Source organism: Pimephales promelas, chromosome 15, assembly GCF_988280905.1.
Source record: "Pimephales promelas chromosome 15, fPimPro1.hap1.1, whole genome shotgun sequence".
Lineage (NCBI taxonomy): Eukaryota > Metazoa > Chordata > Actinopteri > Cypriniformes > Leuciscidae > Pimephales > Pimephales promelas.
The window spans coordinates 2,428,991-2,443,179 of NC_142783.1; the positions used below are offsets into that span (position 1 = coordinate 2,428,991).

Consider the following 14,189-nt stretch of genomic DNA (forward strand, 5'->3'; position numbering starts at 1 on the left):
AAGTTGAAGGGAGTTGGCGTTGTCTTGTTCCTAAGCAACTAGTGTAAACACAACTGGAAACCTGAGGTGATCCAGCAGTTTACATTCACAGACAACACGAGTAGGTGAGTTTAAAGCTAAACTTACATTTAATCTTCAATAATGTGAATGGAAATGCTAATGAAAATGGACACACTTATTTTACTGATATAGCTACATATATACAGTCAATCTGGTCAGACCCAAGGACTGGAAAATGTAAAGACATGATAGATATTATAATAATTTTCATTAGCTCCACAATAACCTAGTTTTTCCCGGATCAACAGTTTAATATAACCACCACATATTGGACACATATAGATGATACAATGATTAATGATGGTTTCAGACTTTACAGAAGCAGCAACCAAAGATCTAGCTACAGAACAAACAAAAATAAATGATAACGTTAAGTTAACTTACTTGGACTATTTTTTAAAGAAATGTCAGTAACACATTACAATATGGTTCGTCAGTTAACATTAGTTAAGGTATACTAACATGAACTAACATTGAGCAATACATTACTTCATCTTTGTTAAAGGAGTAGTTCACTTTTAAATAAAACTTTTGCTGATAATTTACTCACCCCCATGTCATCCAAGATGTCTACGTCTTTCTTTCTTCAGTCGAAAAGAAATTAAGGATTTTTGATGAAAACATTTCAGGATTTTCTCCATATAATGGACTTCAATGGGAACCAAACGGTTCAAGGTCCAAATGAGAGTTTCAGTGCAAACTGTTCAAAGGGCTTTAAACGTCACCAGAAGATGAATAAGAGTCTTATCAAGTGAAACGATCGCTCATTTAAAAAATAAATAAAAGGTTTAAGTTTTATAAGCACAAATGCTCACCTTCTGTTCTGTGATGAGCGTTCGTGACTCTCCTGTGCAAACTCGTTCCTCAAAATGAACAAATCTTTTTTCGAGTCATGACTCGAAGGGTCCTGGATAAGACCTTTATTCATCGTCTGGTGTCGTTTAAAGCTCTTTAAAGCTGCACTGAAACTCTAATTTGGACCTTGAACCGTTTGGTTCCCATTGAAGTCCATTATATGGAGAAAATCCTGGAATGTTTTCATCAAAAACCTTCATTTCTTTTCGACTGAAGAAAGAAAGACATGGACATCTTGGATGACATGGGGGTGAGTAAATTATCAGCAAAAGTTTACTACTCCTTTAACGTTAGCTAATATAAATAAAGCTGTTTATTGTGTGTTCATGTTAGTTCACAGTGCTTTAGCTAATGTTAACAAATACAACCTTTTATTTTAATAATGTGTGAGTAAATGTTGAAACTAATATTAACTAAGATTAATAAATGTTGCAGAAGTACTTTTCAGTTCATGTTAACTAATGAACCTTCTTGTACAGTGTTACCGCAATGTCCATATGTGTTTTCCATCAGTCCACAGGTTGACAACGCTGTTATTATACGACCAACCTCTGCTGGAGCTGCATGTGTGAGTTTCTGAAACATGCAAACGCTGCCACAACATCACCTCACACAACACTTTTGGGAAAGAGAGACCATATCATCAAACCTACCGATATTACACAGAGAGAGCATGAGCAGACAGCGCCGTCCCTCGGGAACTCATCACAGACTGGACTTTATACATAACCAAGAGAGAGAACTTCCCTGGCAACATCCAGACAACATCCACAGGGCGAAAAACACGGAGCAGAACGGATACGTTCCCTCGCAGATAGCGTTAGGCAAAATATTCCCCCTAAAACCAGTCCTCCACAAGAGAGCGTTCAGCTTGAGTAACGTCACCAAATCACCACATCAAGAGATACTTTACTCGCGTTTGCCCACACTGGCTGATCAAGCTGCGGTCAGACAGCAACAGAAGACTGCGAGGAAACTAGATCCCATCAGCTCATCCCATCGAACAGGGAGAAAAAAACAGGATCAGGAAGAGAAGCGAACACGCTTCCCGAAAGAAATCCAGATGCTCCAGCAGAAGATCTCCAAAGCAGAAGAGACAGTGCGAAGAGTCCAAAAAGAGAAGAATGGATGTTATCTCGAGGACGACCGGTTCTATGGTGAGGGATACGGCGAATGGGACGAGGAAAGAGACAGATATGGGAATGGAAGAGATTATATGGAAAGATGGGAGGAATGGGAGAGGAGAAGAGAAAGTGTGAAACGTGAGGAACGGGGACGACCTTTGGCTTTAGACATGGCGAAGGGTCACAAGCCTGAGGAAAAGAGAGAGTGGGATGACCACACCGGAAAAGGGAACAGGCGACGTGAGAGCGGAATGGGATGGGATGATCATCTGGACAGAGAAGATGAAGACGTGAGAAAACCAAACACGCGTGACTCTACGAGGAGGGACAGAGCTCACCTCAAACATGAGAGGAGGGAGAATAAAGAGGGATTTGAGGAACTGAAGCGCCTGCAGCGTGTTGAGCTCACTCCCGAGGAGAATCCAGACGCCCCGCAGCGGCTGCTTCCCTGTGACGTGTGCGGTCGACGCTTCGCTCGAGACCGGCTGGAGACACACGTGAGAGTGTGTGAGAGAAAGAGGCCCGAGCGCAAGGTCTTCGACACGTTCCAGCACAGAGCCAAAGGAACCGAGCTCGAGAGGTTCATGAAGACCAACGGCAGGAGCAAAACGCCCGAAGTAAGGAGAACCATCGCGACGTGTGTGACTAGGGTTGGGTATCGAGAATCGAGTATCGATTGGAACCGGGACTAACTTTTCGTTTTTCCCGGAATCGTTCAAAAGTTAAAATTTCGTTTCCTAGTTTCGATATTCACAAAAAAAAAAAGTTTCGATATTCACAGTCCGCCGAGCGGAAGAAGAAACCGCTGAACAACACCAACGAAGAAGCGTCTACCGGAAGTGTTGGCAGAACCACGCGAGTCGAACATGAGTAGCTTACGTCGGCGATCCAAAGTGTGGCTTCACTTTTCTAAAAATAACGAAATCTCGGCAAAATGCAAAATTTGTGACAAAAGGAGTATTTTTACAGAAAGAGTATTTCCTTCAGAAAGGCCGTTGGTTAGCAAGGTTAGCTAAACTTTTTTGCCTCTTAAAAGAATCGGAATTGAGAATCGTTAGGAACCGGAATCGAAACAAGGAATCGGAATCAGAATCGTTCAAATTCAAATGATACCCAACCCTACGTGTGACCCTGGACCACAAAACCAGTCACAAGGGTCATTTTTTAGACCGTTTTGCAAGATGTAAACAACACTGGTCCAGAAACACTTCCTGTTTCAGTTTGTAAAGAAAACATCTTAAAGATGTTGTTTAACTTTTTGATTCAGTTTTACATGTTCTGTTGGTTGTATTTTATTTTATATGTTGTAGTGTTAAAATACTGGAACAGGAAGTGCTTCTGGACCAGTGTTTCTATCCACAAGTTTCCTACGCCCCATGAGGCCTTGCGTCAAAAGTGGGCGCGACTTCCGGTTGGAAGTAAACAAAGCGCGATTTGACATGCTTGACACTCGTTCATTCAACAGTTGACAGTCATTCAAGTTAAAGCGATCCAAACTAGCTAACGATGTGGGAACACAACCTCAACCAAATTAAAAGGGTGAAATAACAGTACCTTTACCCTCCGCAGTAACATTATTAATAATCAATACTCATCAAGGCATGGTGACAGACAGTTGTGCGAGCTGACAAACAATTAAAATAAAAAATACACACTTAGTCATTGTGCTTTGGAGTTTATTCAAAATTATAAATGAATGTGCTACTTAACTGGCACATTGGTATTCTGTCAACACAGGCTTTGATCCTGAGTTTAGCTGTAACATCAGTAGCGAACAGCCAATCACATGCTGAGAGAGTTTATAGAATATTACGAATTTAAACAAATGTACACAGGAAGATTCGTCGTCTTTTGGGAGGTGATGGAAACTACAGTCGTTGGCAGGATCAGAGACGGGCTCTGGCAGAATCACTCTGATTTCGTTTTCAGCTTATGTTCAAAACAATCACGTTTAAGCCACTGAATTAGTTTAGTCCGGTTATACATACAACCGCGAACAGCACATGTTGTCTCTGAGCTCTGTAACGACATCTGTCATAAAGATTTGCGTCTTTAAATAGTTAAATAATTCTCAGAAAAACAGCTAGCCTCTTCGCTAACTAACACACAAAACACCATTGGAATGCTACTTCCGCCGCGTCACCGGAAGTTTCACCCACTTTATTTTTTACAGGAGCGCCCCTCGGAAACTTGTGGATACATCTTGCAAAATGGTCTATAACATTTAGATTTATACATCATATGTAAGTTGAATGGATACGCTTCCTATTCATGTATGGTTTGTTAGGATTTGATAGTATATGGCAGGGCTCGACAATAAGGCTTGTCCGCTTGTCCGGGACAGGTGCATTTTTTGTAGGACAAGTAGAAGAGAAAATTAGTTGTCCGACCGGACAAGTTAACGTAAATTTCAAACTGCCATGTAAAAAAAAATAAAATGCCATGTTACGTCACGTTATGTGCCACTCGTTACGTCTATTTTACTGATTTAATTTTACCGATTTGAAACGAACACATTTTTCACGCTGCCTGTGAATGTCCTGAATGTGACTACTAAGGCGTTATTGGCAGATATTGATTTTATTTATCTACAGTTTATGTAAGGATCTGCTAAACTGTTATACATATCTCACTGATTCACATTACAAGCATCAGATTTCCCTCGCAAACTTTCAAATAAAAGTGAAATGACCAATCTAATCTAAAAAATATTCACTTTGTACTCTTCATTCATGCACATTTAACCGTAAGTGTGGGGCAAACGTTCATGACAAGTGTTCAGTGTGTTTGAGCAGAATGATTTGGTTCTGCTGTGGTAACATGAACTCTTCACTGATGTCACACTGTCTTCTCCCACAGCCTAGGAAGAATACGTGGCGGGAGAAACACCAGGCCTTCATTCAGACCATGCGTCAGGGTCGAGATCCCGAGCCACAGCCGGGGTGCGATCTGCACCCGGAGTACGTGTCGTGTCCTCACTGCGGCCGGAGGTTCGCCCCGGGCCCGGCCGAGAGACACGTGCCCATGTGCCAGAACATCAGGAGCAGACCCGCGCCTCCGAAAGCCACGCAGGGCAGCGCCAGGAGGACCACGGCACGGTGACATCTGTAGGTTCTGGGAAAACTCTTGTGATAATAATAATAATTTAAAGGGGGGGTTGACTGCTTTTTTTCTTTGCATGATTGTGTTTATGGGGTGCAATATAACATGTATTTGTGGTTTTTCGTTTTTAAAAAGTCTTATTTTTCATGAACTTCACGTTCATTGTCAGCCGCTCGAGCGGTTGACTTCCTGAGTCTATGAAAACACTCCCTCAGAAACACGTAGTGGGCTCAGATTGGTTAGTTTGGCCCGGTGTGTTGTGATTGGCTAAACTGTCGCTTACGTTGTCCGGAAGGTTAACGCCCATTACCTTTACGGGCACGTCATGAGCTCCGGTCCAGATGTAAATATGCGTCGAACTGCAGTATCAGTTTAAAAGGTTAGTTCACCCAAAAATGAAAACTACCGACTACCGTGGCTCAACTATATGTGTATCAAGCGACGCGAATACTTTTTGTGCGAAAAAACAAACAAAAATAACGAGTTTATTCGACTATTTCTTTTCTTCCTTGTAGGCCAGAACGAGACTTCCTTAGATTTCCACGACGCATGCGCGAGAATTGCGATCTGCTTACACCAGCTTGCACTACTTCAGATCGCAATTCTCGCGCATGCGTCGTGGAAATCTAAGGAAGTCTCGTTCTGGCCTACAAGGAAGAAAAGAAATAGTCGAATAAACTCGTTATTTTTGTTTGTTTTTTCGCACAAAAAGTATTCGCGTCGCTTGATACACATATAGTTGAGCCACGGTAGTCACTTGGGATATTTAAACATTTTCTTGATTGACTTTCTGGGCCGTCAAGAGGCAGTCCCTTAGGAGCCAATGTGGTAGTTATACAGCTCTCAAATTTAATCAAAAATATCTTCATTTGTGTTACGAAGACGAACGAAGGTCTTACGGGGTTGGTACAGCATGGGGGTGAGTAATTAATGACTTAATTTTCATTTTTGGGTGAACTAACCCTTTAAGGCAGAATCAGACCGAGAAAGCGGCGATGAAGAGAGTCAAGCAGAAGCTCACCACACACGGCTCTTAATAAACGTTTCTGAATGATAATTTGCTACATTTTTTTACTTTATACACGTTTGTTTTACACAATAGCAACTGATTGGCAACAATAGCAACTGACTGGCTACTAATGTTATACTCAAACAGCGTTGGCAAGTTTACGTTCTTGATCAAATCGAAAATAACGTCATAAAACATACATGAAAAATACGTTTAAAACATTAGTACTGATACAAAATTCATGTTTGTACGCGTTTGTCGTAGACACAAAATAGCATAACTAATAGCCTAGTGGCAATAAAGCCAGCGCTGGCATTTGAAAAAAATAAAACACAACGGCTACGTCTGGAATTATACATGAAAATAGATTTAAAATGATTAAGTCTTTGCTTACTTACAGGTTGTGGCCCAACAACTGCTGCCTCTGGTTTTAAAGTTGGATCTGCTTCATGTTTTAGTTGTTGAATCCGGTGTTGGAGATTCTTGAAGCTGTCTTCCGTAAAATGCGCAGCACAGAGAGCTAGATTACGATCGTCACTTTCAGGAACATAATCAAACATAAATAGTATCCATTGTTGATGAAGTGCTGCGTCCGTGGGAAGTTCGAAGACATAAGACCTGACAGCTGCGTGAACAACTCACTCGACGAGTCGACGTGCCTCAGAAATATCCGCATGCCATTTTCTGCATATTCTGAGGGAGGGGTTGATGCAAATGTGCGGGTTAGTGACGTACCATAACCCAGCTGTAGTCCCAATCCAGTCGTTTTTGTAGGCAATATACTTCCTGATTTTTAAAAGACGATATCTCTGCTTACACTGAACTTTCAGCGCTGCAACTTTGCAGATACTGTTCATGCACCAACAGCAACATTACACACTATTTAAAATGAAAAAAGTGAAATCGCAGTCAACCCCCCCCCTTTAAAGGGTCATGAAACCTCAAACCAAATTTTCTGAGATTTTAACACAGGTATATGTGTTGAACACCATTGAAGACAATGTTAGCATCTGCTAGATTTAATTATAGGGTTAAAATGGTTAAATTTGAGTTTTTTTCCGCTTTTTGCGTCTTCCGGGTTTACAATCTTCATCGTGTCGGTGACGTGGCCGTGCACTGTGAGTGCTTTGACGACTCATCGGTGTCTCATAATTATTAATGAGACTGAGTTTTCTTATCCTATGAGAAGACACAGTCTCTTAATTATTCATGACACCACGTGGAACGATAGACATGTCCAACTGTGATATCGTGTAGTACATGAGAGAGGAAATCATGGGACGCAAAGTGTTTGTTTTCATGGTGCAAAGTCTTAGTGGGTTGAATATGTTCCCCGCGATGCTGCCAGGGCTAGACTCCAGGTACACATCTAAAAACGATCTAAACTATAGTGTGTGCCGCAAACATTTTCAAGTGGAGAATGGTGGACTTCGCCTTTTTGACAACTAATCCAAGTTGAGTCTTGCTAGTGATGCAGTATCCCGACTGTGTGTGTGTGTGTTTGTTTAAAATGAGATGTCATCCACCTCCGCAGAGCCATCTTTATTATGAGGGTTCAGAGGGCGCGTAGATCTAGGCTATGCACGGAACGACTTTTTAAGTGGAAAATTAATTTTCAAATGGATTTATAGTGTCTATAAACCACTATCTATTTTATAATGATACATGTAGCCCACATTAATATGTTTTAAATAGAATTACGATTACTGTAGGCTAATATATGTAGCAGGGCATTCAGTTACTTTTGAAAGGACAATAATACAGTGTCAGTGACTTTAACTTTGCCAGCTATATATAATAATCTAGCATTTCCTCACGTTTTACAATTGCTTTTTAGTGACAGCAGGCGATATGCATGGTGGGACATTGGCAGTGATGGCCATACCACACACACTCCCTCCCTTCTTCTCACAGCTAGCCACGCCCATTTAAGCTGCATTTTTCAAAAAGATTGTGAGCCAGACTTGAGCTGAAAGAGGGGGGTTTCATGACCCTTTAAAAAACATAGTAAACATGTGGACACGATCCATGGCTTTAAAAGCATATCACACTTACACTCGCATCACGTCTATAGAGAGAAATATAGTGCTGTTGTTCTGGAAACATGAACATGATTCATGCCATTGAACCCATATCAGCTGTACATATGAATAAAACCTTTTTATATGCTAGATAGTGTTGTATACTAATGTAACAAAATTTCATACGCAAACCACAAAGAAATTCAGTGGATGTAGCTAGTACTGTATACCAGGGCTGTCATACGATTAATCGCGGTTAATCGCATCCAAATTATCTGTGGGTGCACTGTGTATATTTATCTTGTATATGAAGAGTTCAGATGCAAAAGCCTCTAAATGCCATTTGAAATTTTCTTCTTGAATGATGATTTTTATCAAACTTGTATATTTAAGTTCAGTAATTTCACTTAAATAACAATTAATTGGTAATTATCATTGCCATTTTAGTGAAATCACTGAACTTAAATATACAAGCTTGATAAAAATGATCATTCTAGAAGAAAATTTCAAATGGCACTTAGAGGCTTTTGCATCTGAACTCTTCATATATATAAATACACACACATGCATGTATTTAAGAAAAAATATTACTTATATATAAAATACTGATATTTATATATAATATAAATTATATATACAGTATATCCGTGAAAATATTTCTTAAATATATACAAGCACATGTGTGTATTTATATATATAAAATAATTATACACAGTCCACCCACATATATTATGTAAACTCAAACTTTTATTTCGGATGCGATTAATCGTGATTAATCGTTTGACAGCCCTACTGTATACATGTACATCATTTCAGTAGTTATACTGAGAGTTACAGTATGTCATTGAAGGTAAATTGATTTATGTTCATCAATCTCACATTCAAATATCTAATGTTAATATTTTTATTTACAATTGTAAATAATAGTTGGCTTTTTGCTATACCAGTAGTTCTCTACTAGAGCTTTCTATAGTTTAAAGTGTTTGCTCATCCTTTACTCGCCCCAAAAACCTGTTGGACACAAAAGAAGATGTTTTAAAGAATGTCGGTAACCAAACAGTTTTGGACCCCATTGACTTCCATAGTATTTTTTTGTTTTCATAATATGCAATTGTTTGGTTATCAACATTCTCAGTCAAATCATTGATTTCTATTATTTTTTATTTTATTTTATTTTTGAATTTCTGTAGAGATGATGTGTTTTTAGTGACGCCACACATCCCATTGTTTTTAAATAGACAGAAGGAATAAAAGACTGGTAACACTTGTTCAAATGATTTAATTAGCATTTTACTGCATTTGTTATTTTATTAACCATTTGATTTTTGTTAACTAATGTTGATGATACATTGTGACATTTGTTAAATGCTATTTATGATGATTGATTTGTCCATCCTCGGTTGTCAGTGATAAAATGACTCACTCGCTCATCGCCATCTTGTGGTGTAATGACGGAACAGAGAGGAGAAGAAATCAGGAAAGGGTTTTTGGTAACCAGACACTGAAGAGGACATAACTGACAACACTATTAAATCACATATCTTTCAAGTCATTAGTGTAGTTTTCCAAGTCATGGTACTGCAATAATAAGAATCATAGTAATAAAACAGTCCATGCCCACAGATTGGCATAGGAGGAGTTTCACATTTTTATTTTATACATTTTTTTTTATATTTAGTTCGAACAAAATGTCCCTACAAAGATGACAGTACACTCTCAGAAAAAAAGGTACAAAAGCTGTCACTGGGGCTGTACCTTTTCAAAAGGTAAACTTTTGTCCATTTTAGGTGCTAATATTACATTTTAAGTGTTAATATGTACATTTTAGGTGCTAATAAGTACATTTTAGGTGTTAATATGTACATTTTAGGTGCTAATAAGTACATTTTAAGTGTTAATATGTACATTTTAGGTGCTAATATGTTAATGTGTACATTTTAGATGCTAATAAGTACATTTTAGGTGTTAATATGTACATTTTAGGTGCTAATATGTTAATGTGTACATTTTAGGTGCTAATAAGTACATTTTAAGTGTTAATATGTACATTTTAGGTGCTAATATGTTAATGTGTACATTTTAGGTGCTAATAAGTACATTTTAGGTGCTAATATGTACATTTTGGGTGTTAATATGTACATTTTATGTTCTAATAAATACATTTTAGTTGTTAATATATACATTTTAGACATTTAAAATTTACATTTTAGGTAGTTAAATGCACATTTTAGGTGCTAATATGTACCACTAAGGTATATGCAGCCTTTGGGTACAAAAGTGTACCTTCTGAAAAGGTACAGCCCCAGTGACGGCTTTTGTACCTTTTTTTCTGAGAGTGTATCGGAATACCATTTTTTGGTCCCCATATGGAAAGCAGCTTAAAGGGGTGGTATAATACCCTTTTCACAAGATGTAAAATAAGTCTCTGATGTCCCCAGGGTCTGTGAAGAGGTTTAGCTCAAAATACCCTACAGATTTTATTTTAAGATTGCATGTTAAAATTGTCCCTTTTTGAGGGTGAGCAAAAACGCTCAACACCCTTTTGTGTCTGTCCCTTTAAATGGCGCAGGGGGCGGAGCTTCAAGAGTGTGTGTGTGTGTGTGTGTGTGTGTGTGTGTGTGTGTGTGTGTGTGTGTGTGTGTGTGTGTGTGTGTGTGTGTGTGTGTGTGTGTGTGTGTGTTCTCCAGCACAGGATGAGAGCCTAATTACGAACACGATTATTTATTTTTGCTAATTATTTTATTTCAGTTTGCGCAGAGCTGCACTGCTAACCGTGTCCACAGGGGGCAGAGAGAGTGCATCGTGGGACACCTAGGCCTCCAGTGTGTTTATTTTCTTGTTCTAACAATTTTTTCTTTTACTATAGGGTTAGCATGGATGTTACATTTCTTTCATATCTCCTCTCTTAATGTATTCGGTGTCATAACTTCTCCTTGTTTTGATAGATTGTTTATACTGCTTGTATGTATCGACTTGTTCTGTTTGTTAATATTGCATTAATAAAAAAATAAATTAATTAAACAAAAGGGGTAAGCATGGATGTCATGTGACTGAAATCACAGGCAGGGCACTTGTCAATCAAGAAGCTCCTCTGAATTGCATGACAAGGCCAGTGACATAGGATTCTGTGATATTATGTTTGTGATCTATTTAAGCAACAAAACATGTATTCAAGTGTTGAAAGTGTGTTTTAAGTTTTTTCTTTCAAAATATTTTTTTGTTGTCCCACTTTATCAAATATGATTGAGCATGCTTTGGGTAATCTGGGACATAGGGGATAGGGGAAATATGCATTTAGGGACTTCATAAGTATGACAAGTGTTTAGATTTCATTATGACTTGGGGGGAGACCAGACCAATGATATACTTTAAAATGATCTCTAATATATATGCCATAACCAGAAATGGGTGTTTATGTGCAGGGCTACTGGAGGTTATAACATTAGCATAAGTAGCTAGCAGCTAAATCAGCTAGCTAGAGAGATGCTACAGAGATGGATTCTGGGAAATGTATTCCAATGGCAAGCAAAGGTATCAGGATGAAGTAAATGGTTAACTTCATTTCCCAAATTCCCAGTTAGTTTAGTATATAAGGGTTCAAACCACTGAGCAGGAGGGGGGGACCCCAGACACACACACTCATCGTGTACAAATGTGAGTCATCATTAGTCAGCTAAAATATGAAAATATCCATGACCTTTAATTACAACCCCATTTTTTCAGAAAAGGTCGGACATTTTGTCAAATGCAATAAAATCTGCAAGAATCTGTGATCTGTTCATTCTCTTTATTTAACTGACAAAGTACAAAGAAAAGATTTCCAATGTTTTCACTGACAAAACCTCATTGTATTTTGTAAAGATAAACAAATGTAAATTTTGATGGCTGCACATTTCATAAAAGTTGCATGTTCCCCACTGTCTCACATCACCTTTCGTTTTAATTACACTTATTAATTGTTGGGGAACTGGGGATATAACGTCTGGAAGTGGACTATTTGCCCAATCTTGTCAGACACGAGACATCATTTCCATAAGAGACACATCTGAACTGCAGGCAAGCTCTTCTCACTGTAAAACCATATTGTTGGTTTAACTTAAACAGGTACATTACCTGGTTGCCTTCGTGAGTTCATTGACATACAAAAATTGAGTTACTTCAATGAAGGAGTTTAGGTTTAATAAATAGAAACTCAAAATATTGTGTTATCTTAAACACATTTATCAGCTAAGTTGATTTGACAAAAGATAAAAAGTTGTGTAAAAAATATTTTGTCAATAAACCACTCAGTTTCAGCATGTGCAGGATGAGGCCTGGCATCGTCTTGCTTCCAGGAGAGATGTCATCTCAAGACCATTAAATGTCTCCTACAATCCCAATAAATGCCTCCACGACACGTCAGTGAAACCTGCACACAAATGAAACCCCGTTTGTCCCCCAATACCAGGACAGATGTTTGCTTTTGCACCCATCACTGAAGAAAGTCTGGATGGTCCCTTTCGTCTTTGGGACTGAGAAGAACTCGATGTCCATTTTCCAGTGAACGAGCTGAAACATGGACTCGTCTGATCACAGCACACACTCCCACTGTGTTTAGGACCGTCTGAGATGAACTCACCAGCATTGAACTGATGTATAGCCATCGGCTTTTGCCTCGTTCGTTGGGGAGTCGGGGACATTACATTTAACGTTTAATTTAATATTCTACAATATTACTGATCTGCCTACAGCATTACGAGAACTGAACTGAGCTGGACGATGACATCACAGGTTTCACCAGAGCGGTTATATAGATACATTTACTAAATTAATAACTTTTTTACAACAAAAATAACATCACTGAACTTACTTAAAGTGTATGATTTTAGCGGCATCTAGTGGTGAGGTTTCGAAATGCAACCAACAGAAGTTTCGGCGGCTGACAGGAAGTGATGACGTCACTTTGTAGGACAACTCGGAAGCTAGCGGCGCATGGGTTCCCTCGGTCGAAAAGCTATGCATTTTCCCCATAGACTTTTGGAAAATCACAGAAAATAAGATCTGTGTTTAACAAAGAGTTGTGACCCTTACTCGTTTTATCTATCAAGATAATCTTTACAAGTTAATCCAACATTTATACATTTTGAAGACTATATAACGTTTTTAAAAAACACAAGCAGACACAATAAAGTTTAAAAAAACACAACCAGGTTATAACTGTGTGTTTTATGTCATAAATCAAAACGTGAAAATATTTAGAGGCTTATTTGTTCACCACAGACCTTATTTCAGGCGATTTAGCAAAAAAACCTTTCAAAAAACCCATAGACTTTAGAGCGAGAGAACCAGTGGTGCTAAATGCTAACTCACTTCCGCTATTTGGCCTACAGAGTGACGTCTTAACTTCGGCACTCTATGAGGTTTCTTTACAAAGATGAAGAAATTATGTTTACTTAATTATTTAGTAAAACAAAATTTTATTGCGAATGTTATTGTTACTTGTTTATCACTGTGTCAGTGTTTAATTCGCTGACTTTAGCAGCTTCTTTATGCACCAAGAACTACAACATGGCGAAACGCGTTTGTCTGTTCAGGGCCACCGTAGAAACATGTCCCTCGGTGTGTGTAGAGAGAAATGCCTCATTCCAAGGTAATAAAAACATAATGGTTCATTAAGTAAGATATTTATACACAACTGAAAACATAGTTATGAATAGCATTTTTGTCAAAAGATCCTCCTAAACATTCAGTCGTAACAAATGAATACATTTCTTTTTCATTTTAAATATCACTGCTGTCACAAAATATGGAACCCTCAGATCCTTCTGACAATATGTGTGTTTTGTCAAGATTAGAAAAGGTTTTGATCGTAAATGAATGCCCAAAAGGGGAGGAGACTGATAAAAGAATTTAGAGTAGGCTATTATTTCTATGGTAACACAACGTCCAATTTCAAATCGGTTTGATGGCATTTTGTTGAGATGTGTTTTCTTATAGCCTTTTCCTACATATGGTTGATTAATTATGTTGTTTATGTTT

At 38.5% G+C, this 14,189-nt stretch overlaps 1 protein-coding gene across 2 annotated transcripts; it reads left to right on the forward strand.

Annotated features, from left to right (window-relative positions):
• The first annotated feature begins 3 nt into the window (after window positions 1-3).
• Window positions 4-11,926, forward strand: zc2hc1c (zinc finger, C2HC-type containing 1C). 2 transcript variants are annotated; one of them, XM_039650945.2, is made up of 4 exons: window positions 4-104; window positions 1,429-2,656; window positions 4,899-5,146; window positions 10,920-11,926. In XM_039650945.2, the coding sequence occupies exons 2-3, from the start codon at window positions 1,499-1,501 to the stop codon at window positions 5,139-5,141; spliced, it is 1,401 nt and encodes a 466-aa protein (XP_039506879.2). In that variant the 5' UTR covers window positions 4-104; window positions 1,429-1,498; the 3' UTR covers window positions 5,142-5,146; window positions 10,920-11,926. The 2 variants fall into 2 exon arrangements, with proteins under 2 accessions (XP_039506879.2, XP_039506880.2); XM_039650946.2 differs by lacking the exon at window positions 10,920-11,926 and adding an exon at window positions 6,551-8,466.
• Window positions 11,927-14,189: the final 2,263 nt, after the last annotated feature.